The sequence below is a fragment of the Carassius auratus genome, unplaced genomic scaffold (genome assembly GCF_003368295.1).
Source record: "Carassius auratus strain Wakin unplaced genomic scaffold, ASM336829v1 scaf_tig00028204, whole genome shotgun sequence".
Classification (NCBI taxonomy): domain Eukaryota; kingdom Metazoa; phylum Chordata; class Actinopteri; order Cypriniformes; family Cyprinidae; genus Carassius; species Carassius auratus.
The window spans coordinates 111,100-134,926 of record NW_020525666.1 but is presented as its reverse complement, the minus strand read 5'-3'; the positions used below and the strand labels follow the sequence as shown (position 1 = coordinate 134,926).

The following is a 23,827-nucleotide window of genomic DNA, read 5'->3' as shown; positions in this document are numbered from 1 at the left end:
TGAACTCTAATATGGGGCACTCCACTCAGGACTTTGGCATCTTCTAGTTCCATCAACCACCAGATGTCACCATATCATCACTTGGACACTAGCACCCTTCCTTCTGTCGCACCACACCCGAACTACAATCCCCATGAGTCACTATATCACTATCACCTTGCCACACCTGCACCTCAGTCATCAGCCAATTTCCTTGCCACACCTGCACCTCATTTACACACACACATAAGCACCAGAATCACTCTCACTCACTGCCAAGACTTGTTTAGCCTGCCCAGCATTTCCGAGCGTTTTCCCTTGTGCTTGTTCTTCCCGTGTCTGATCTTGGATTGTGTATTTAGACTCTGATTATCTGCTGCCTGCCCTGATCTCGGCTTGGTTCTGTTTTCGATTCTGGTTACCCCTAACATACCTGACGCCATTCCTGATTTCTGCCTGTCCAACCATTCTCTGAATAAAGTTCTGCACATGGATCTGAACGCCTTTGACTCCCCGTTACAGATGTTATATGTTTTTACATGATGATAAGCTTCTATTAAAGCGTCTTGTTTTTGGTCATGTGGTGACTGATGGTGTGGTTAAATGTGCGCCTCAGAGCTGAGACCCAGAATGCATCACTCTCACTGACCTGACAGGAGCAGATGGAGCACCGGTCAGTGTCCAGCACCCAGATCTGTCCACTGTGCTTGACCTGGCCGCGGTGGACGCAGTCTCCGGTGCAGTTGTGTGCGTGACGGCAGCGGCAGTCGTAGCCTCCGTCCAGATTGAAGCAGAGTGTGTCGTTAGCACAGGTGCTGAGTCCCGTCACACACTCGTCCACATCTGCAGCAGCAAACACACACATCACTCGTGCAGTTTTCATCATATTTTAAATTATATTTATTTTTCATAATTTTGGTTTTCACCTAATTTTGTTGTGTATTTTGTTTTTTATACATCCAATTAAAGGGGGGGTGAAATGCTATTTCATGCATACTGAGTTTTTTACACTGTTAAAGAGTTGGATTCCCATGCTAAACATGGACAAAGTTTCAAAAATTAAGTTGTACGTTTGAAGGAGTATTTTCCGGGTTGTCACAAGTTTTTCGAGTATGTTTTTCGTTTTTGTCGAGTATGGCTCTGTGTGACGTTAGATGGAGCTGAATTTCCTTATATGGGTCCTGAGGCACTTCTGCCGGAAGAGCGCGCGCTCCCGTATAGCAGAGCACTGAGAGCACAACAGACTTCACTGATCAGAGCGAGAGCGTCGCCAAATGTCACAAAAGAAGTGTGTTTTTGGTTGCCAGGGCAAGACAACCCTGCACAGATTACCAAAAGAGAAACAGCATTAAGGGACCAGTGGATGGAGTTTATTTTTACAGAGCATCAACGGAGTTGTGCAAGTGTTTGTGTTTGTTCCCTGCATTTCGAAGATGCTTGTTTTACAAACAAGGCCCAGTTTGACGCCGGATTTGCACATCATTTATTTCTTAAGGATGATGCAGTCCCAACGAAAAAGGGTCACGATCGTGTGTTGGAACCGCAGGCGGTGAGTAAAACTGCTTCAAATATCTCTGTGTTGTTAACTTAGCTATCGGCGTGTAAGCACATCAAGTAAACAACATGCGATGTTGTCATCAAACTGCACTTTCCACATGTACAGCTTAAAAAAAAAAGACGACATAAAGTGGAACTTAGTCATTTTCCAAAACCGCTAAGAAAATATATACAGTTTCAATACATACCACATAGAGACGTCGTTGCTGATGCTGCTCTTGTTAAATTTCAGCCTCTGGATCTGATTCTGGATCATAAATATACGCTGAATCTGACTGTTAGCCATGGTTTGTTACTCGCGCTCGTGATTCTTTAGCTCCGCCCACACATCACGCCTCCAGCCGGTCGTGTTTTTCCGGGAAAAATCGGTACAGACTATCTTTCTCTTATGAATATAATAAAACTAAAGACTTTTTGGAGTTATGAAGGATGCAGTACTACTCTATAGGTACTCAAGATTAACAGGATATTGAGTGAAAACGAGCATTTCACCCTCCATTTAAATGTTTTTGTTTTTAATGTCAAGTTTTTATACATTTTTATTACAGTTTTTAGTTTTTTTTTTATACTTAATCTAAAATGAGAAATTGTTAATTTTATTTCAAGTGATGAATTTGGTTTCCATGTTATCAATATCAACAATATATCACTGATATGCTATTATTATTTTTGTTGGTTATGTAGTGCGTGTGTGTGTGTGTTTATGAGTCTGTGTGTGAGTGAGAATCTTAGAGCCCTATCATAAACCTGGCGCAATGCGATGCAAGGCACAGCACAAGTGTGTTTGCTAGTTTCAGTCCAGCGCTGTTCGCATTTTCCCGTCCAGCTCCACGTCGTTAAATTCGCAAATGCATTTGCACCCATTTGTGCGCCCATGGGCGTGCTGGTCTAAAAGGTGCATTGCTTACTTGGTTGTATGTCACTTCACTTCACTAGTAAAGGCGGGTCCACAATGAGCATACACGCTGCTTATTAAACACAGGGACGCACAGCAGCACACAAACATGCCAAATATGAAAAAGTAAAGGCAATGCATAATTATTTGTAGTTAAAAAATTATATAATTAAATTTTTTAATTTAAAAAATTAACTACTAATTATATTATTTTTATATATATGGCTACAGCTACATGTCATAATGGACAGTCATCGCGTCTATCAGTATTAGGGTATCTATTTGCTCGCACACGTGCAGCTCCGTTTCATCTCAGAGAAGCGTTCTGTCTCAGCGCTTGCCTAATTCTGCCGTGTAAATAGCAAATACGTCATGGCACGAGCAACTGGCTTTTAAAGGGAATGGAAGATGAGACTCTGATTGGTTTATTGCACGTAACGCCTAGAAAACACCCATTACTCATTAAGAGAATAGGGACCAGGGATCTCGCTTTTATGAAATTATTTGGCCCGTCCCAGACCGCCCCGCAAATAAAGTAAAAATTTCCTTTCCCTCCCCAACCCACCTGTGTGTGTGTTTATGAGTCTGTATGTGTGTGTGTGTGTGTGTGTGTGTGTGTTTGGACAGCTGTACCTTTACAGGCCTCTCCGTTGGCGGTGTACACCTCGTTGTCATGGTAACCGTCACGACACTCACAGTGATACCAACCAGGTAAGTTCACACAGGTGGAGTGTGTGTCACACTGAACCAACCCCTCCGAGCACTCGTCGATATCTGAACACACACACACACACACGCGGTTCATTATCTCTGCACTAAACCCTCAGCTGACTTCATGAACCTCAGTCATCGTGAGGCAACATGCTCTAGACATGATGAAGGTAGACAGCAACATTATGCTGAGATTCACACCAAACTCTAAAGAAGCACTGCATGAATCCTCAGAACAGCTGATAAAAACATCACAATAATCCACAGCACTCCAGTCCATCCGTGAACGTCTGGAGAAGACAAAAGATGAAACAAATCCAGCATTAAGATGATTTTAAGTTTTTAAGAGTTCATAATCCAGAATAACTCTTCCTTCAGTGAAAAAGTGCATCTCCTGTTGTCTCTCGCATTAAAATCCAGCCACACATTAGTTAGGAGCGGTTTATGCCTGTAAACAGATCACTGGAGCAGTGTGAAGTTCCCTCCTGCTTCACGCTTCACTATCATTCCGGCCTCCAACAACAACAAAAAACTACAGACCCGTCACTCTTGCTTTCATGCCTCACGTCTCACATCTCATGGACAGAAAGGTCCATCAGAAGCTGCTCTTGCTTCACCTGAAGGAGTTCATCCAGACACAGGAGCTGCTCACACACTTCTTCTGGGCTCTCGCTGAGTCTGGTCTGTGTTCATCTAGAACTGTTTGGTCTGGTTCAGCTACAGATTCAGACGCCAGCAGACTACAGCAGTGGTGTTCCCTGCCCAACGTCCAAGATCTTTACCCCTCCAGAGAGAGGAAAAATAACCACACACCGTCCATTATAACGGACACATTAATACACAGCATCTGAAACTTCTGAAACAGTACACTTGTAAATAACAAATCTGTACATTCATTAAAACAATTATGTTTTTTCCCCTCTATATTTCTACTTCTGTATTATATTGCATTATTTATTAGTGTTATTCCATCTTTCCTGTGTAATTCAATGCATGTCTGCACTATCAAGTATATTTGCACTATTGTAAGCTCCTGATAAATTCCTTGTGTGTGAAAACATGAAAATAAAGCTGTTTCTGACTTCTGAACAGTGCACAATGGCCCGGAGCGCTGTGGATTAATCCAGGAATCTTCTCCATCGGTTACGCCAGTGAATTCAGGTTGTATATTCTTTGTTTATATCCAGATGTCTTGTTTTTATCACAAACACTTCATATTTCAGGCTCATTTCCAGTGATCTCAGTATCTCAGATTATGTTGATGTTATGACCAGCTCGTTATGGTGGGACTTAATTGATCTTACCTCTCACATAACAGGCTTTGTTCAATTAACAGACCCCATACTTAGAAATTTACACACATCAAGTAAACATTATGATGTAATGAAAATGTAATATATATATATTTTTTTCATTTTTATAAAATTGTATTTTAATCCTTCATTTTTTATTTTAATTATTTTTAAACAATTATATAAATCATAATTATATTAAATTATAAATATACATATATATATATATTAGTAAGTAAATGCATCATGGTAGAATTTGTTGTTACACTTTTATGTTAATTTTAATAGAAATACAGTATTTTAAGAGTAATATATTGCGATATAAGTGTATTACAGTAATGAGAATCTAATGAGAATCATCAGTAAGAAAAAATGTACATTACATAATAATTCAAAAGCAAAACATAATCTCAGACACAGTAATGAGAATGCAGAAAAAACAACAATAATAATGCTCCTAAAAACAGATTTTTCATTCTTTAGTTTGTTATGATCTTGAGGTGAAATATGAGCTGGACATGTTTTCATTCTCCTGCAGATGTGTTTGGTCCAAACAGCAGCATCTCAGTCCAATCCCGTCTTCAGATAAATGGCTTCAGTAATTCAGACATAACGAGTGGAATGATATTAAATTAGACGGCGGGCGACATTAAAGCCATTATTACTCAGATTACTCATTATTTTCCCAATGATTAAACACTCACAGGAGAGATTAGCCTATGTTCTGATTAAAACTGCTCTCAGATCGTTATAGAAATCACTCTTCATCAGCAGCCAATCACAGCGCAGCCTCACCGCGGTCAGGTGACCATCAGGAGTTTCAGAGAGCAGACTGAAGGATAATTAAATGAAACGGATATTGCTTAAAGGTGACCCACATCTTCGGTCATCATCACTTTGTGTCTGTATTGGTGATTACTAGCAGCATTTAATTAAAGTCAGAGCGATAACAGTCATGGACTAATGACATTGTTCAGTTTTCTCTGTCCATGACTGTTGGAGGTGATGATAGCGTTATTAATGCATATGTATCACATCAATTAAACAATTATGAGTAAACATTTATTTTTATTTTATATATGTTTGATAGATTTAAAGTTTTAGTGTATTTTAATGTAGTTTTTAAAAATAATATTTTTATATAATTAATGATATTATATATAAATAATTGTATTTATATTATAAATATATCATATCAAGTGAACATTAAGAGGTAATGAAAATTAAATATTTATTAATTTATTCATTATTCACTTTATTACTTTATGGATGTTCTTGTATTTTTAGAATATGCGTGTGTGTGTGTGTGTGTGTGTGTGTGTTACTAATTATTTTAATATTCAGCATTTAGTATCATATGATGTATAATATTATTTATAAGTATATATATTCTTTTTTATATTTTCAGGAAGTGTCAGGTAATCAAATAACAATAGTTAGTGAAGTATATCGATACCTCCCTGTATTGGTTACTAAAGTCTTATTAATGAAGTCTCATATCTGAGTCAAGCTGCAGTAAAAAATAAGCTAAACATGTGCATCATCTTAAAGATCTGGCGTTTAATTGGTTGTATTCTGCCACAGTCTGAACTTCAGAAACATGAATGTGAGTCTGACTGTAACTGGTCGTTGTAAAGCCACGCCACACTCCTCTATTCTCCTGCTTTCACACCGCCAGAAAAGGTCATTGAAACTTTTTATCTTCCGATTCTGACTTCTTTCTCAGAACTGTGAGATACAAACTCTGAATTGTGAGAAAATAGTGAACTGCAAGATATAAAGTCAGAATTGTGAGAAAATATTAAATTGCAACAAAATACTCAGAATTGTGAGAAAAATGTCACAATTGCGAGACAATAGTCAGAATTGCGAGATATAAACTCGGATTTGTGAGAAAATAGACAGTTGCGAGATATAAAGTCAGAATTACGAGATATAAATAGATTTATAATAAAAAAGTCAGAATTTTTTAATGTAAACTCCATAGGCGCAAATCACGGGGGGGGACATCTGAGGGTTGTCCCCCCTAAAATATAATTGAAATATGTGTATTGTAAATAATATAATGATAATTAAACTAATTGTGTTAGTAGTAAAACAATACAAATAAAAACGGAGCAACAACAAAAAAAAAAAGTTTAAAACATCTCGAGTTCCCCCTGCTTTGCCTCACATTGCTTTGGTCCACTGCCTGCTCCTCTTTTACCTCACCACCACTGGCACACACACACACACACACACACACACACACAAACACACACAGTCCGGTGTGAGACGGTGTTGCCACGCATACGATAATTATCGTATTTGTACGATAATTTTTACCTCCGTACAATGTACGATCAATAAAGAAAAACATCCCATAATGTTTTAATATGCGCCGCGACAGTCACTGAAAATAACGGGATAGTATTTAGTCTCACTGCTTCTGTCCAACAATACGCCTCGTTATCTACTGTGGTAATTTGCAGGTCGTGTCAAAATGTTGTTGGTTTAGAATAGATGGACATTTCCAATCTGGCAACACTGGTGTGAGAAAACAACGCGTTTCAGTAGTTGCTGAACTCCATAAGTCAAGCTTACTTTATTCACATTAAACATGATGACGTGATTCTTTTCTCCTTAATATAGATGATGCTGAGTCATTAATAAATCGTGTCCAAAAAATATTGTGTACTAATTTACTTTTGTCACCGATGTAGTCTGCGCTGTTAGCGGTTCTAACGGTTACCCTTGTTTTACCTAGCTTGTTTAATAACATCTTACACACACCCATAGTGTACGCATATACAAGTCTTGTACGTTAGATTAGATTAGTGCGGGTGCTCATTTAGATTTTCCCGCGTTCACTATGATTTAGTCGGTTTCAGATGACCGTGAGATATTTGGCATGCTAAGTATCTGGACCAGTCGGCGATTCAAAATCATGCTGTCTGAAAAGTGTTCTGACTGAAAACGACATCGGCGATGACCGACAGCCAATGAGAGAGCAAGATACAGAGCGGCGGGAGTTCGGGGAGGAGTTATAGACCACAATATCAGCAAGTATTGCTTCATTTCTTCTCTGTCTATTTGGACCCATGGAATGGAAGATAAATTAGTATAAATATAGCAGGAGCACCCGTGTCTGTTTGACGTTTCATCTGAGCTATCCTAGTCTCACGTGAAAACACTGGTCTTGCAGTGTGATATCGCGTTGTTTTCTTGTCACATCTCGTGGCTGTTTGGTTGTGAAACCTAGTTTATGTGCGAGTTGTTGGCGATTCTTCCTATTATAATTTTATTACAAGCTGTACTGTCTAGTTTCATATAAGGGCATGTTTCTTTATCATTTTTATGTATAAATCTTTCTAAATTATCTACAGCATTGCAAACGGTACATCAGGATCCACCATTGACAATTTTCACCATCGCACCAGCTCGAAATATTATGAAATAACCATACTTGTACAGTACATCTGACGTATGATGATCAGCACAGCAGAACAGTGGCAGCAGTTTGTAAAATAAGCACAAAAAGAGAGAAAAAACATTGCACGATTAAACAACAGCTGCAAACAAAAGCATGCTTCCTCTTCAAACACTCAAGAGACGCACAAATGCACGACGGCGTCCTCTGAGACGCGCCATTTACATGAAACAAGCCACTCATGAGAAACAAATGGCCTTAATTAAGCACTACTAATTAACTCTGTGTGTGTGTGTGAGAGAGAGAGAGAAAGAGAGAGAGTGTGTGTGTGTGTGTCTCTAAAGAAGTTATGACATTCTGCCCACTGTAGCAATGTGTGTGAACAGGTGAAAGCAGCCCACACTCACCAACACCAGCGGTGCATTGTGGGAAAATCCTCATGACAGTTTACCATGGCAACAGTTGTTTCCACCAAAACACTACCGTTACTGTTGGTATTAATTATCATCACAAAGACTTTACAATTATTATGGTTTAACGAAGTAGTAAAGCTATTTGTCCTTAAAGTTTCCATCGTAACCATATATACATATAAAGAATTGTTGTGTTTGTTAAGGCTTCATTTATTTGATCAGAAATACAGTAAAAACTGTGAAATATTATTAGTTTCAAACATCTGTTTTCTGTGTGAATCTGTGTTAAAGTGTAATGTATTTCTGTATTTTCAGCATCATTCCTGCAGTCTTCAGTGTCACATGATCTTCAGAAATCAGAATAATATGATGATTTACTGCTCAAGAAACACTTCTGATTATTATCAATGTTGAACACTTAAAATTTTTGTGGAAACTGTGATACATTTTATTTTTCAGGATTGACAAATGAATAAAAAGTGAAAAAGCATTTATTTGAAATAGAAATCTTTTTAAACATTATAAATGTCTTTACTGTCACTTTTGATCAATTTAATGCATCCTTGATTAAGTAAATTAATAATTCCTTAAAGAAAATAATAATAATTTAAACGTATGGATCAGTTAGTTATATACAGTACATGTAATAAAACATTGTTCTTCCTCTGTTTTTCTTATAATATTTGTCATTTTTAGTAACTATAGTTTATATTGTTACTAGTGTAAAACTTAGTTTTTATTGCTACTAGTGTACAATAATAATAATAATAATAATAATAATAATAATAATAAACAATCATGAAACTTTTCCCTTTATGGAGATCCCATATCCATTTACTCTATCTATTATTTTTTTCTGATAAAATGTCGAGATTATACTGTATGCGGTTGCTAAGGTGTTGAGTGATTTGCTAGGGTTTTCTGAATGGTTACTAGAGCATTGCTATGATGTTTTGGCTGGTTACTATGGAGTTGCTATGTGGTTGTTAGGGTGTTGTGGCTAGGCAATATGCAGTTGCTATGGTGTTGTGGCTGTTACTATGGGGTTGCTAGGATGTTGTTGCTGGTTGCTCTGTTGCTGATGACTGAATTACCAGCACACCTCTCCTTAAAAACTTATTTGTTGTTGTAGGATTTAATTTGACTTTTCATAAGCAACACATCAAATTTAACATGAAATTTAGATGGAAACCCAACTGAAATGGTAAATTCTGTGTGTATTTACAACTCTGTTCTGATGTTTCACACCAGTATAACAGAGCTGTCACACTCAGTTCCTGGAGGACCAGAGCTCTGCTCTACTCTAACCTAGGTTACTTTCATTTTCATTAAAAAATAAATAAATTATATATATATATATATATATATATATATATATATATATATATATATATATATATATATATATATAAATAATATAAATAAAAAAATAAAATGTATTGCACTTTCTAAGGACAGTATCATCTCAGTTTCATTAATGTATTGCTGAATCATCAGGTATCATTAATTATCTCAGGGCGTTTTTGATTGAGCATTACTCTTCAGTACTCTTAGTTCTTCTGAATGACAATCCTACCTGTCTATTCTGCTGTGTTGGGCTCATGACTGGAGCTTGGGAACGTTACTGGGCCTTGCTCTTCACTGTTAGCAGCAAACTGGACTAGAGGCGGCTGCTGCTGAAGAGTTACAAGAAAAAGTTTGATACATGAGCGGTGGTTTGCAAACAACGTTGTTTTGCAATGTCGCTAGCTTCTTGAACTGCTCCTAACTACTTAGCTTACTTACCCCGGCCTCGTCGACTCCGTTTGTTTAGTTTTTTTGAGGAAAAACGTGCTCAGTTTAGAACATTTGTCCGCGTCAGTTTCCAAAGCTTTCTTCTTATTTATTCTGGACTTTTCAGCGCCGCATTTGCGCTTTCTGTTATCCATTTTTATCTCACGTTTTTATTTTATTTTGAGCAACTTGCTAACGTGTTGGGGGCGGGGCCAGGGAGTCAACAGATAATCACGTCATCATTATCTTGCAGGCTGCACTCTGCGAGAAAATATTAAATAAAAAATAGTGGGACGGTGGTAAAATAATAAATAAAAAGAGTTGGGCTGCAGTAAAATAATAATAATAATAATAATATATTTCAACCCAGTGCCATGACAACAACTGCCTTCGCAGCCAAAAAAGGATAACAGGTGTCCTGACATTTTAGCCAATCCGGGCCTGCTTAGATCTGACTATAAGCATTTTAAAATATAGACATATTATAATATAATAACAAGTACTGAATTTTTGTAGCTGTATTAATCCAGATGGCATGTAATGAGTAACGGCTCTGATTAGTGTAGCAGTGTAGGCTACAGTGTGTGTGAGATGTGGAGGATCTGTGTGTGTGTGTGTGTGTGTGTGTTTCTCTTCAGGGGGATGTAGTTCCAGCTCTGAATCCGAACACAATGACTTCATGCAACATTACAATCCAATCTCTGCAAATACAACATCAAAGTGAAAAAGTAACAAGATGTGAAATTTAAACTCGCTCGTATTTACCGGCAGACAACGGCTTCATTTCTCGCTTGAGGCGTTAAAGAAAGAAAGAGCTCAGTGAACAACGAGCCGAAACTAACGGAGCACCGCAGCCGGGATGAGATGAGAGTCTGTGATCACCTCCAATGAGCAACAAACAGAAGGAACCCCATCCAGCACTGAAGAACACAGCTTCACCTCCCCTGACACACTCACATCACCTCCATCACCCAGCTCTATCTGTGAAAGCTGTTCTGATTGGTCCAGTAAGCAGCACTCATCTGCACACGTATAGAAGCTAATATTCAAAGAATCTCATAGTTTCATAAAATGTAAAAACCAAGGTAAACACAATTTTATGAGTGATATAAAATAACATATCACATATTTAATTCTCTCTCTATATAAACTGTACTATATATAAAATAAAAAATATACAATATTGAATTAAATGTTTCACACACACACACACACACACACATATATATTTGTTATTGAAAATTTTCTTGATATTGATTACGCTAAAATACTCATGAAGAATATGATTTTGTGGTGTACAGTCATGCATAGCATATAATAAAAAATTATAAAATTAAATCAATCAATCAATCATTAGTTAATATTACCTACAAAAAAATACTGCACTATTTATTTCATATATTTTATATTAGGATATATTATATAACAATAAAAATTATATTATATTTGCTTTTATAATGTGCACTTGTGGGTTTTGTGTGTGTGCAATTGTGCATTGTGTATAAAAATTCTTCTGCGTCTCATGCATCTATAAGAACATGATGACATCATCGAGGTGCAGCAACACTTAGCCTTTCTTTCTCCTCATCGTTTTGCACATCTTCTCTTTTAATTATTTGGGTTTTCTGTACGTTCTCCCTCGAATCATCATCCGTATCCTGACTGTGTCGGTCTCTGCTCCGCTAGTTTGTCAGATGCTCTTGAGAGAATTCATAAAAAGCCAGAGAAGAGGACAACAGTGCAGCCGAGTGAAAGCATTTTCATGTTCAGCCGTATCCCAGAAGCCCCCTCCCCCCCCACCCCCCCCCCACACACACACACACTCACACGGACACACACTCTCACACACACACATGGACACACACACACGCACACATACACATATACACACAAACACACACACACACTCACACGGACACACACTCTCACACACACACATGGACACACACACACACACACACACATATACACACACACACACACACAATCTGAGCTTCTGAAGAATCAAATGTCCCTGTTATCTGAGGAAACCCTGAGCAGCTCGTGTGGTGTGATATGAAGCTGATTATGTTCATTGATAACAGAAGATTACAGCTCATCTGAGGTTCATAAGAACTACCTCGTAGCAGTTTCTATAGAAAACACTTCAGAAACGGAGGATCTTTGAAGAAGGCCACATATAGCCTATCATCGGGTAACTTATTAATCTTGACTATTTAGAGAAAGATTTATATTATTTGATTGACTAAATCACACACTCTGCAATTAATATTGTTCCAGCATTGACGACATAGAAACTCATCAGTTTGGTTTTGATTGCTCTTTTTATTTTTTAAAGAAATAGTTCATCCAGAAATTAAAATGTTCTCACTCTCAGATCATCCCAGATCAGGATCATCTTGTGTCTTCATCAGATTTGTGGAAATGTAGCACTGCGTCAGTGTCTCAGCAATGGATGTGAATGGGTGCCGTCAGAATGAGAGTCTGATAAAAACATCACAATAATCCACAGCACTCCAGTCCATCAGTTCACAACAATGTCAGAAGACAAAAGATTAAACAAATCCATATTTTTAACTAAAGTACAAGTCCATAATCCATAATAACGCTTCCTCATTCTGACGGCACCCATTCACTGCAGAGCATCCATTGATGAGACACTGATGCAGTGCTACATTTCTCCAAACCTGATGAAGAAACACACTCCTCCTGATCTCAGATGAACTGAGGGGGAGCAGGGTTTAATTTCTGGGGGAACTGTTCCTTTAACTGTGTAATAGGACATTAGCTTTAGTTTGGTTGTGAGGTTTATTTAGTTCATGAAAAACCGTTCTGTCATGTTCGTTCGTTTGTTTATTCGTTTTTCTGTTCCCTTTAATACCACCTTCAACTTTCACCATCTATCATTCTTTCATCCATCTATACCTTAAACCTTTAAATCCTAAAGACTTTTTACATTTATAAGGTTTTCAAAACTTTGAGTTTGTTGACAATCTACTTAAATAGTTAAAAACTTTTTTAATGAATATTTTTTCCAAAAGAATAATTATGTACTGCTATTTAATAAAGCACTGGAGGCTGTCTGAAATAACAGTATAGCACAACCTCTTATGTTCTGATTGTTAACGCATGATCCTTTGTCTCCGGGCTCTCCAACACTTAAATACGATCCCAACATCTGTGTGGAAAAGACCATACACTCATCCGCTCGATTCCCTCCGGTATCCTCCAGGAGAACATGAACAGAGAAGTCTGAAAGAAAAGCCATTTGATTTTAATCAGGGGCCAGAGCGAGGGCAGAGCTGCTCTTTCTGTGGGATCGATGGTTCGGGACGTGCGCTGTGTCTCATCAGACGAAACCGTCCACACACACACGTCTGCTGGAGATGATCCACGCGTCAGACTCAACACTGATCCACGACACACTGCTTCTGCTGTTTTCATTAAAACTAGCTCCATGAGAGCGACGGTGTTTCCCAGGGGCTCAATAACAACAGAACCAGAGACAAAGATCCACAGAGATGATTAACGCTCACACGGAGGACGCGTTTCCCTTTTGCTATGAGGGGAACTGTGCTCGATTTACTAAACTAAAAAAAGCCCAGTCCTAAATGAAGACAAATGAGTGAGTGTGTAGCAGATATGATCATTTAAAAAACCCAAGAAAAAACAAGCACACAAAGGGAAGGTAACGTGGAGTAATGTGAAATACAGAGCAGAACATGCCCTGAAACTATAAGTGAAGAAGAACTTGTTATTATATATAATGCAGATTCAGTTTCGTTGATGCTGAGCAACATCACAATCCAGAATATGAGTGTTTTATATATATAGTGGTGAAAGAATCACTCTCCTATCTATCTCTCTCTCTCTATATATATATATATATATCAGTGGTGGGCATAGATTGATTTTTTTAAATCTAGATTAATCTCACTGTAATCCTGGAATTAATCTAGATTAAAATGGCTCATTTAAATTCTGCCGAAGGTATTCAGAATTTGTGTGCTACCCAAATAAAATAATAACTAAAAAGTAATGTTAAGTCTTTGAGAACGGGTTTCTTAAGACAGGTGGTGCATTACACCAGGGGCTCATCTCTTGTTTCCAAAATGCATCACAAACTGCTTGAGAAAGCTGTAAACAAACTCCGCATTGCACTAAGTGTAGTAACGCCTCTTTCACACATAATCCGTCTGCTGTGCATATGAGTTGCCTAATTTTTTTATGCACCATGTTTGTGCAGTGCAGCGATCGTTTACGCACCGAGTAGCAGACTGCAAACGCGTCCTGTGCTGCTTCTGCACCACATACATAACGCACACAGACTGCATACACACTGCTGACGGAGTGTGTGTGAAACAGGCGTGCATCTTGTCGAGGTTTCCATTGGGAAGCTTCTTATAAAAAATCCCTGAAGCAAACCCGGCGGCTTCAGCTGCATCCATGTTAGCACGTCACGTTTGATGTGGTAACTTCACAGTAGGTATACACACAGGTTTAAAGACTCGTTCTCGCCCCTACAGATCCGGCTAGGTATACATCCGCGCTAAAATATCAAGGTGAAAGTCATCATAGCTCGCGTAATATAAACCCAGCTCTCAACCCAAATTTGAGAATAGATTAACGGCAATATTTTTTTTTTATCACCCGATAAGAGTCTCACATTAACGCAGCCCACCACTAATATATATATATATATATATATATATATATATATATATATATATATATATATATATATATATATAATATAAATGTATATATTTATATACAATAAATCACTATTTTTTATTATTTAATAAAATATATTTACAAATTATATAATAAAAATGTAACTATTTATATCTTAATATATGATTAATATTATTATTACTTTTTTTTTTCTACATAATTTGTATATATTATTTTGAATATATAGAGCCCTTCTTGTTGATTTTATAAGTATATTGTGAAGTTTCTATGATATAGTTATGTGAGTTGTGTCATCCACTCCCTCAGGCCACAGTCAAGCACTCTTCTTCTAAGCGGTGATCTCCACACTCAGGCTTTGTTCTCAGCGAGCCATAAAGTCCTCAGAGGGACTGGAGGAGTTGAGAGACGCATTTAAATCAGAAAGAGGCTCTTACCCGTCTCGCAGTTCTGCCCGCTGAAGCCCTGTGGACACACGCAGATGTTGGGAGACGAGCAGGAGCCGCCATTCAGACAGCGGCCATCACAGAGAGCTGCAGGTCAGAGAGAGGACAGACGGGTCAGGGGACGGTTTAGGGGACGGGTCAGGAGATGGGTCAGGGGACAAGACAGGGGACGGGTCAGGAGATGGGTCAGGGGACAAGTGGGACAGCAGATGGACGCGGGGCTCACCTCTGCAGTCCGTGCCGTTGCCGGTGTATCCAGGTTTGCAGGAGCAGCTGTGGCCCCCGACAGTGTTGAAACACAGAGCGTTCTCATCGCAGCTGTGCTGACCGGACGCACACTCATCATGTTCTACAGACAGAAAACACACACACTGTGAGTCAACAACAACTCTGATCATGTGCTTCTTTTTCACTTCATGTGATCTTTATATAGAGATGCTTTTCACCAAACAGTCAGTTCTTAGAAATAAAATCAGGTGATTAACATCAGGCAGTTTTCATTAAATAATAAAGATTCCCTTAATAATATGAAATATGTTTTAGTACATAACAGGTTATTACTGTAACTATATATATATATATAAACTTCTCATGACTTGAAATAAAATAAACTTTAACTGAAATAAAATAAAAAATTACTGTAACTATATATATATATATATATAAACTTCTAATGACTTGAAATAAAATAAACTTTAACTGAAATAAAATAAAAAAAACATAAAGCTTATTTAGTTCATTTATTTTATGTAGTTTAAGTTGATGTACTAAAAAAAGTTAAACTGAAATATAAATTATTGACATTAAACAGAGAAATAAAATTTAGTAATAAAATGTAAATTTAGTAATAGCAGTTCGTAGCAGTGAATGAAGATGTATCATATCGATCACAAGTGCAGTATGGAGTACCTCAAGGCTCAGTACTAGGGCCGCTACTCTTCATGCTTTATATGTTACCCTTGGGAGATATCATCAGGAAACATGGTGTTAGCTTTCACTGTTATGCTGATGATACGCAGCTCTATATTTCCTCGCAGCCCGGTGAAACACACCAATTTGAAAAACGAATGGAATGCATAGTCGATATAAAAAACTGGATGACAAGTAATTTCTTACTGCTAAATTCAGAAAAAACAGAGGTGTTAAGTATAGGACCTAAAAACTCTGCTTGTAATAACCTAGAACACTGTCTAAGACTTGATGGTTGCTCTGTCAATTCTTCGTCATCAGTTAGGAACCTAGGTGTGCTACTTGATCGCAATCTTTCCTTAGAAAGCCACGTTTCTAGCATTTGTAAAACTGCATTTTTCCATCTCAAAAATATATCTAAATTACGGCCTATGCTCTCAATGTCAAATGCAGAAATGTTAATCCATGCATTTATGACTTCAAGGTTAGATTATTGTAATGCTTTATTGGGTGGTTGTTCTGCACGCTTAGTAAACAAACTACAGCTAGTCCAAAATGCAGCAGCAAGAGTTCTTACTAGAACCAGGAAGTATGACCATATTAGCCCGGTCCTGTCATCGCTGCACTGGCTCCCTATCAAACATCGTATAGATTTTAAAATATTGCTTATTACTTATAAAGCCCTGAATGGTTTAGCACCTCAGTATTTGAATGAGCTCCTTTTACATTATACTCCTCTACGATCCAGTGTAAAGACCTTGTCTCAGAGGAGCACCAGGACAAGACCACAGGAAACAGATGATTCTTCTGCACAATCTGACTTTGCTGCAGTCTGGAATTGAACTACTGGTTTCGTTTGGTCAGAGGAGAACTGACCCCAACTGAGCCCGTTTTCTCCCAAGGTTTTTTTCTCCATTCTGTCACCGATGGAGTTTCGGTTCCTTGCCGCTGTCGCCTCTGGCTTGCTTAGTTGGGGTCACTTCATCTACAGTGATATCATTGACTTGATTGCAAATAAATGCACAGACACTATTTAACTGAACAGAGATGACATCACTGAATTCAATGATGAACTGCCTTTAACTATCATTTTGCATTATTGACACACTGTTTTACAAATGAATGTTGTTCAGTTGCTTTGACGCAATGTATTTTGTTTAAAGCGCTATATAAATAAAGGTGACTTGACTTGACTAATAAAATTTAATCAGTATTATTGCACTGATGAAAATATGTATGAAAAAAATAGATAAAAACATAAAAAAATGTTGCCTAAAATAAAATAAAATGTAACTGAAAAAAAAATATAAAAAAATCGTAAACTTATTTTATTTCACCTAGCTTCCAAGGCAAATTTTTCTAATTTTCATTTAGTTTAACTTGATGTACTAAATAATTAAAATTAAAAATTATTAAAATTGTACATAAAAAAGACGAATAAATAAAAATGACAAAAACACAAATAAACTTTAACTAGAATTAAATGAAAACAGAAAATACAAAGTTAAAAACGTATATGAATAAACCTATAATAGAAACTTTTAGGTGAAATAAAAATTGTTATGTGTGATAGAATAAACTTTAAATTAATTAAAATAAAACATAAAAACCCTAATTTAAGTCATGTATTAAGCCAACACTGAATTTAACTTATACCTGTAATAAAATAAATACATTGAAATAAAAATCTTTTACATTTAAAGCTGCAGTAGGGAACTTTTGACGCTCTAGCGGTTAATAAACAGAACTGCTTGCGTCTTGCGGAAGAACATCGTAGCCGGAACTACTTCTCTCTGTTTATGTCTATGAAGAATCACAAAGGTACTGGGTTACTCCGCCGCGGTACCCCCGAAGCAATCTAAAATAGTCCGAATATAAACACTTATTATAGGTGCACCCTAGTGATTCAAGACAAGCTAAAAACACGGTTTGGAAAATGGATTCATGGTGTACTCGCTTATTATGTTCATTTTTCTACATTTTGAACACAAACAAAGTTACGGACCACAGCTCTGATTGGTTGTTTTTTACCGGGAGCGCATGACTTTCTGCAAATGGCAATAGGACACTGGGAGGAGCCAGAGGAGCTTGATTTTTTCACAGATTATCTGTCTCATATTATACTGTCAGGACATAATGACAGGTTTAACAAATATGTAAAAAATATTTTTTTACAAAAGTTCCCTACAGCACATTTAATTTACTCAATTAAATTGACTTTTCATGAGGGATTGTGAGATACATTCATCTCTTAAGATTTCATCAAATCTCTCAGCGGATATTTACACAAATGAGAGGATATCTACAGCATGTGCCTGTGATTCAACTGCTTTCATTGAGTACTGCACATTCTTACACTCAAACCGAAGTGATCTGAACTTTGAGAGTCATTTAAGAAACAAAATATCATTGTTCCCTGTCAAGGGAACTTCGAACTGCGTCCTCTGAAGGGACATACTTTAAAAAATGCCAACGTGTTGGCCGGCGACAGCCTCTGACGTCGCTACCGGCGCGACTATAAATATGCGCCCGTAGGACCCGTCACTTATATTCTTCATCTTTATTGACTGTTTTGTTTGAAGCCTGCATCTGAGAAATGACCAAAATGGTAAGAGTGATCTATTATTGTTATCATGGCATCCACTAGCAAGGCGTTTAGAAAGTGTGTGCATCCATGTCAATGTTATTTGACACCTGATGACACACACACTCCTTGCGTCTCTTGTTTGGGCGAAGAGCACGTGAGCGATGTCCTTGAGGGGGCTGCGAGCTGTGAGCGTTTTTCTGTGAAAAAGCTCCGCTCTCGTTTGTCTCTCTTTTCGAGGAAAGAGGGACAGCCATCTGGATCTCGCCGCTCAGGACCCGCTGCTGCCGAGGCATGGAGGAGAATGAGCTCGTGGGGATCACAGGTGGATTTCACTGAGGAGTGTAGAGAGGGACTTTTCCTCTCACACTTTCCGGAGGCAAACGAGACTGAACTTCAGGAGGAAGATGCGTTGTCATTAACCCATTCTGACACTGAAGTTAGTGCTCTGCTGGGTTCTACCCAGAAAGAGCAGGAGATGTCTGAGAGTGGCGAAGCTGAGGCTGAGCCGCTCATTTCTCCTGCTCTGCGTATGGGGAGCTGTTAGAGGTTATGGATCATGCCACGGCAAAATTAGACTTGCCATGGAAGCGTGCCAGAAAGGTAACGTCACGAGGTCGCCTCGATGAGCGTTATTTGTCTGACCATAGCCCGCCAGCCCAGGTGAGCCTTCCATTCTTGCCTGACTTGCATGCAGAAGTAAAAAAGGAATGGAAGAGGCTGTTTTCCTCTCGCATCCATCAGTTTCAGCATACGAGTTATGCTAATATCGAGGGCATGCACGAAAAAAGGCTATGAGAGGATGCCCCCTGTAGAAGAGACGCTGGCTAGCTATCTCTCTGTGGGGAAATGTCCTCTCTTAAATCTCCCTCTTTGCCATCTAAGCCCCTCCAGGATACATTCCGCTTAAATGGCAAATCATACGCGACAGCAGGTCAGGTGGCACGATGGCAGTGCTTCAGACTTATCAGGCTGACCTGCTGAAGGACCTGGATACAGGCGAGGGCCTTTCACCTGACCAGGGAGTCGAACTGCGCTGCACCACAGACCTCTCTCTCCGGGCTACCAAGCAGGCCGCCTCCGCCATGGGCAAGTCTATGGTGGCCATGGTGGTAACGGAGAGACATCTGTGGGTGAACCTGGCAGACATCGGGAGGGAAAAAAGGGGGTTTCTTCTCGATGCTCCGGTCTCGCCTTCTGAGCTTTTTGGTACCTCCGTTGAGATGGAGGTCGAAAAGTTCAGGGAAGCAAGGGCGCGCTCAGCTGCCTTTAAATCCTTCATTCCACGAAGATCCAGGTCCGAGCCCGAACAACAAAGGGGTCCTGGCCCATCTCGATCTGAGGATCGTAGACAGGCGCAGAAGGCTAGTGTAGGGCAGGGGCAAGAAGAACCGCGGGTCACGGAGAGGTAAGCAGGGTCTGAGGGATGTGATTCAGACAAGGCAGCGTCCTCGCCCGGATTAGAGCGATACCTAGTAGCTCCGGATGTTTTTTACCTCTGTTTTAACTTCTGTTTTTATCCTCTCCTGCCTAATTCCCCTGTAGCCACCAGCTCTCCACCTGATTGAGGTTAGGTGGAAAGTTTCTCACATAACAGTCTCCTTTCTTGGACCTATGTTGTTTTGGTTGGTTCTATGTTCATAGTAACCGCCTTACTGACGCTCCGGACCTTGTTTTACCTGCTTATGGGTATTATGTTGCTGGTGGTTATATGCCTTCTAACAAACTCTGTGAGTTTCCTTTACAGAGCCTGGCTGATCATCAGAATTGGCACAGCACTGCAGGGAATTTCATGGATGTCCGGCCAGGTCACCCTGAGGGGCCGCCTGGCCGCTTGGCGCATCCGGGGAGGTAGTTATGGAGTCTTTCTGTATGTACTGCCTCAGGTGATGCTCCCCTCGCTTGAGGGTTGAAGCTCGCCTCTCCCGTGCGATCCAGCGCCTCTGCGATGCTTAGCCAGTGTGTATTTGTTATACACCTCAAGCAGTGCCGTCGCTCCCTACATGCAGAGTACACTGTCTGCGTAGGGCACCAACTCCCCGAGGGGGCACCATCCCAGTCGCTCAAAAACAAAAAAACAAAAAAAAAACACCTTCCGCCATTCTCCCATCCATGTTCACGACCGCTTGCACCTCATGTTTGCTGAATATTCATAATTGATGAATGAACATCAACAATCCAGTGCAGAGAAAGGAAAGCTAAAGAAAGTAAAAAAAAAAAAAAAAAACAGGCATAAAGTTGGCTTGACATTGGACATTCGAGAGTCTCAAATTCAGGGACCGTCTCTAAAGTTAGATGCGATATTGGTATACACTTTTCTAACGTCAGTAGCATTTGAGGAGAAAGACTTGCAGTCATAAAACAATTGTAATGTGTTCATTTAGGTGTCTGCTACAATACACACCTTATACATTTTAATATATATTAAATAAATTATAAATCACTGCTTAATTTCCTTTTGCATGATTTCTTAATGCTTAAGACTATAAAATAAATTAGAGTCATAATAAAGTTATAGCCATAGGTAAATGTCGAGAGCTACAATTGTAATTTGTAAATAATACAAAATTTTCATTTACTTTTTTGTTTGATTAAAGTTCTATTTTCACCCCATAGTAATTATTTTTTTTCATCATCATATTTGAGGAAGGGGGGATAACAATACAATCCTGCTTAGGGCACACATTTGGCCAGCAGCGGCCCTGACCTCAAGCATCGCTTCCCTCAACATGAGGGGCTGTGTGGACTCCCACATACTGTGGTTATCAGGTAACCTTTCAGTACACACGCTAAGCATGTGTACTTTCTCAAAACCACATGGTGGTAAGTGTGCACGCAAGACTCACTTTCTGAAATCCTGTACGGTAAGGGTTACACGCTCCGCTTCGTTCCCTTTCTTAAGATGATTAGCTCTGAGGTTCCTTGGGCTTCATTCAACCAGTGTGTATTTGTTATACACCTCAAGCACCGCCCCTCAACATGGGGGGCTGTGTGGGCAATTCTCGTGGTAGTTTGCAGCGCTCCCCTTTTCTGAAAGGGTCGCCTATGAGCATGCTGCTCGGAGCTCGGACTCCTCCTCTCACGTTTTTTTCATCGGAGCGCTCCAGTACAACATACTGTTTTGAGACGCACTGTGAGAGCAGACATCCTTCTGAGGCAGGGGCTGAGGCTCGGGAATGGCGCCTTCGCACCAAGGTGTTGAAGCAGAGTTGGAGAGGTTGGCCAGATTTGAATGGATCGGTTTTGCGGCTCGAGAGAGCATCGCACTATCCCCTCTGCCTTCCTCTTACTCATCCAGCTCCATTGGGGCTGTACGCCATGGTACAGGCATGGCCGAGGCTTCATCTGTACGTTCCGTCCTCTGTACGTTGGTTACAAATGTAACCATGGTTCCCTGAGAGGGAACGAGACACTGCGTCCTCTAGCTCCCTGCCATGCTTCGGACGCAAGCTTCATGAAGAAGATAAGTGACGGGTCCTACGGGCACGTATTTATAGTCGCGCCGGTAGCAACGTCAGAGGATGTCGCCGGCCAGCACATTGGCGTTTTTCAAAGTATTCTTCAGACACGGGTCACGACGAGGTGTTCCCCATAGTGTCCCTTCAGAGGACGCAGTGTCTCGTTCCCTCTCAGGGAACCATGGTTACATTCATAACCTGAGACGTTTCTATTGCAGATTAAATCTACTTTCTATTAAATCTACTGGTGAAAATGACACTATGTGCATTTTTTTTTTCACCTTTTTTACAGGGACATATAGAACTTGATTTGTTAGAACTAGATTTGTTGTTTTCAGATAATATATTTCAGAGAATACAGCTTGAATTCAATTGGTTTTATTTACCTTTGGCAAGTAGTTGTTGTATTTTTCTTGCTTTAAGAATAAATCTGATAAACTGTAATGAGATGTATGCATTTGCCAAAGGGGTCAGAGATGACAAGTAATAAAACAAATATTAAAATCTAACAAAATATACTTATAAAATAAAATAAAAACAGCTGTATTTTTGTTCCATTTACAGTAAATAAATACATAAATACATTTTATATATACTTTTTATTGATTAATTTTTGAAGAGAGCAGACTCCTGCAGATGTTTTGCAGCGCAGCATGTTGAATTGAGCTTTATGATTTGTGGCGTCCTCTCAGCTAGTCTCTGTCATTGTTAACCTTCATTTAACCTCCACAAAGCTGCAGACCGTTCAGTTCTGAAGATTCTCCTCCGTCTACAAGTTGTGCCAGTTTTTATTCACCTGAAAGCGTCTGAAATTTGGGACTGAATGAAAGTGGTCTGATCAAAAGAGGAAGTCACGGCCGATGCAGCTCAGCTCTCAAACTCTAAAATGACATTTTTCATTTCCCATAGTCCCACCGCTGCTGCCCAGACAAAACCACATTGACACGAGAGAGACGACAGACGTGTATGAGGAGAGAAACAGGACAGAGAATACAGCACCACCAGCACACACACACACACACACACACACTCACACGCGCGCACACACACACATACACACACTCACACGCGCGCACACACACACATACACACACTCACACGCGCGCGCATACAGACACAGAAACACACACACACACACACACACACACACACACACACACACACACACACACACACACACACACACACACACACACACTCACACACACACACACACACACGTGGAGTGAGCCGATTCTGGTCTCTCAGATAACAGGTTTCTTACACACCACAGGAGAGAGAGATTATGGGGCTAATCGTCACTCGAGGTCCCCAAATACATAAGAACACAATGATCATTCTCTGACTGAATGTTGTAGAAATGTGATGAGACAATTGCTAGGAACAGTTACAAAGAAACAGCAAGTAATGCATTGAAAATAAATAAATAAATAATTTTGAAATAGAAAATTAGCAATAGTATTTTTGTAAAATATACTAATATATATATATATATATATTTAAACAAATTATATTATATTTATACGCGCCATCCACTGATATAGTGATACAATAGTAATGCTAATCTACTAATTGTCCAATCGGGTTTTATAGCATTTAATTTTAAGATTTAAAATATATTTAATTCAAATATTACTGTAGAAATGTAGCATATTGCTGTCTTATTCAGTTTTGTATTATGTTGTTTTGAACATAAGTTTAACAGTTGT

General features: G+C 39.1%; 1 protein-coding gene across 1 annotated transcript in view; it reads right to left on the bottom strand.

Annotated features, from left to right (window-relative positions):
• Positions 1–535: 535 nt before the first annotated feature.
• LOC113079475 (protein kinase C-binding protein NELL2-like) overlaps positions 536–23,827 on the bottom strand; it is an 84,302-nt gene continuing 61,010 nt past the window's right edge. Inside the window, exons 14-17 of the mRNA XM_026251736.1 lie at positions 15,394–15,516; positions 15,159–15,254; positions 3,065–3,205; positions 536–822 (exon numbers count right to left, since the gene is read on the bottom strand). Of these exons, the coding sequence (XP_026107521.1) occupies positions 536–822; positions 3,065–3,205; positions 15,159–15,254; positions 15,394–15,516 (647 nt within the window). The remainder of the gene's footprint in view (positions 823–3,064; positions 3,206–15,158; positions 15,255–15,393; positions 15,517–23,827) is intronic.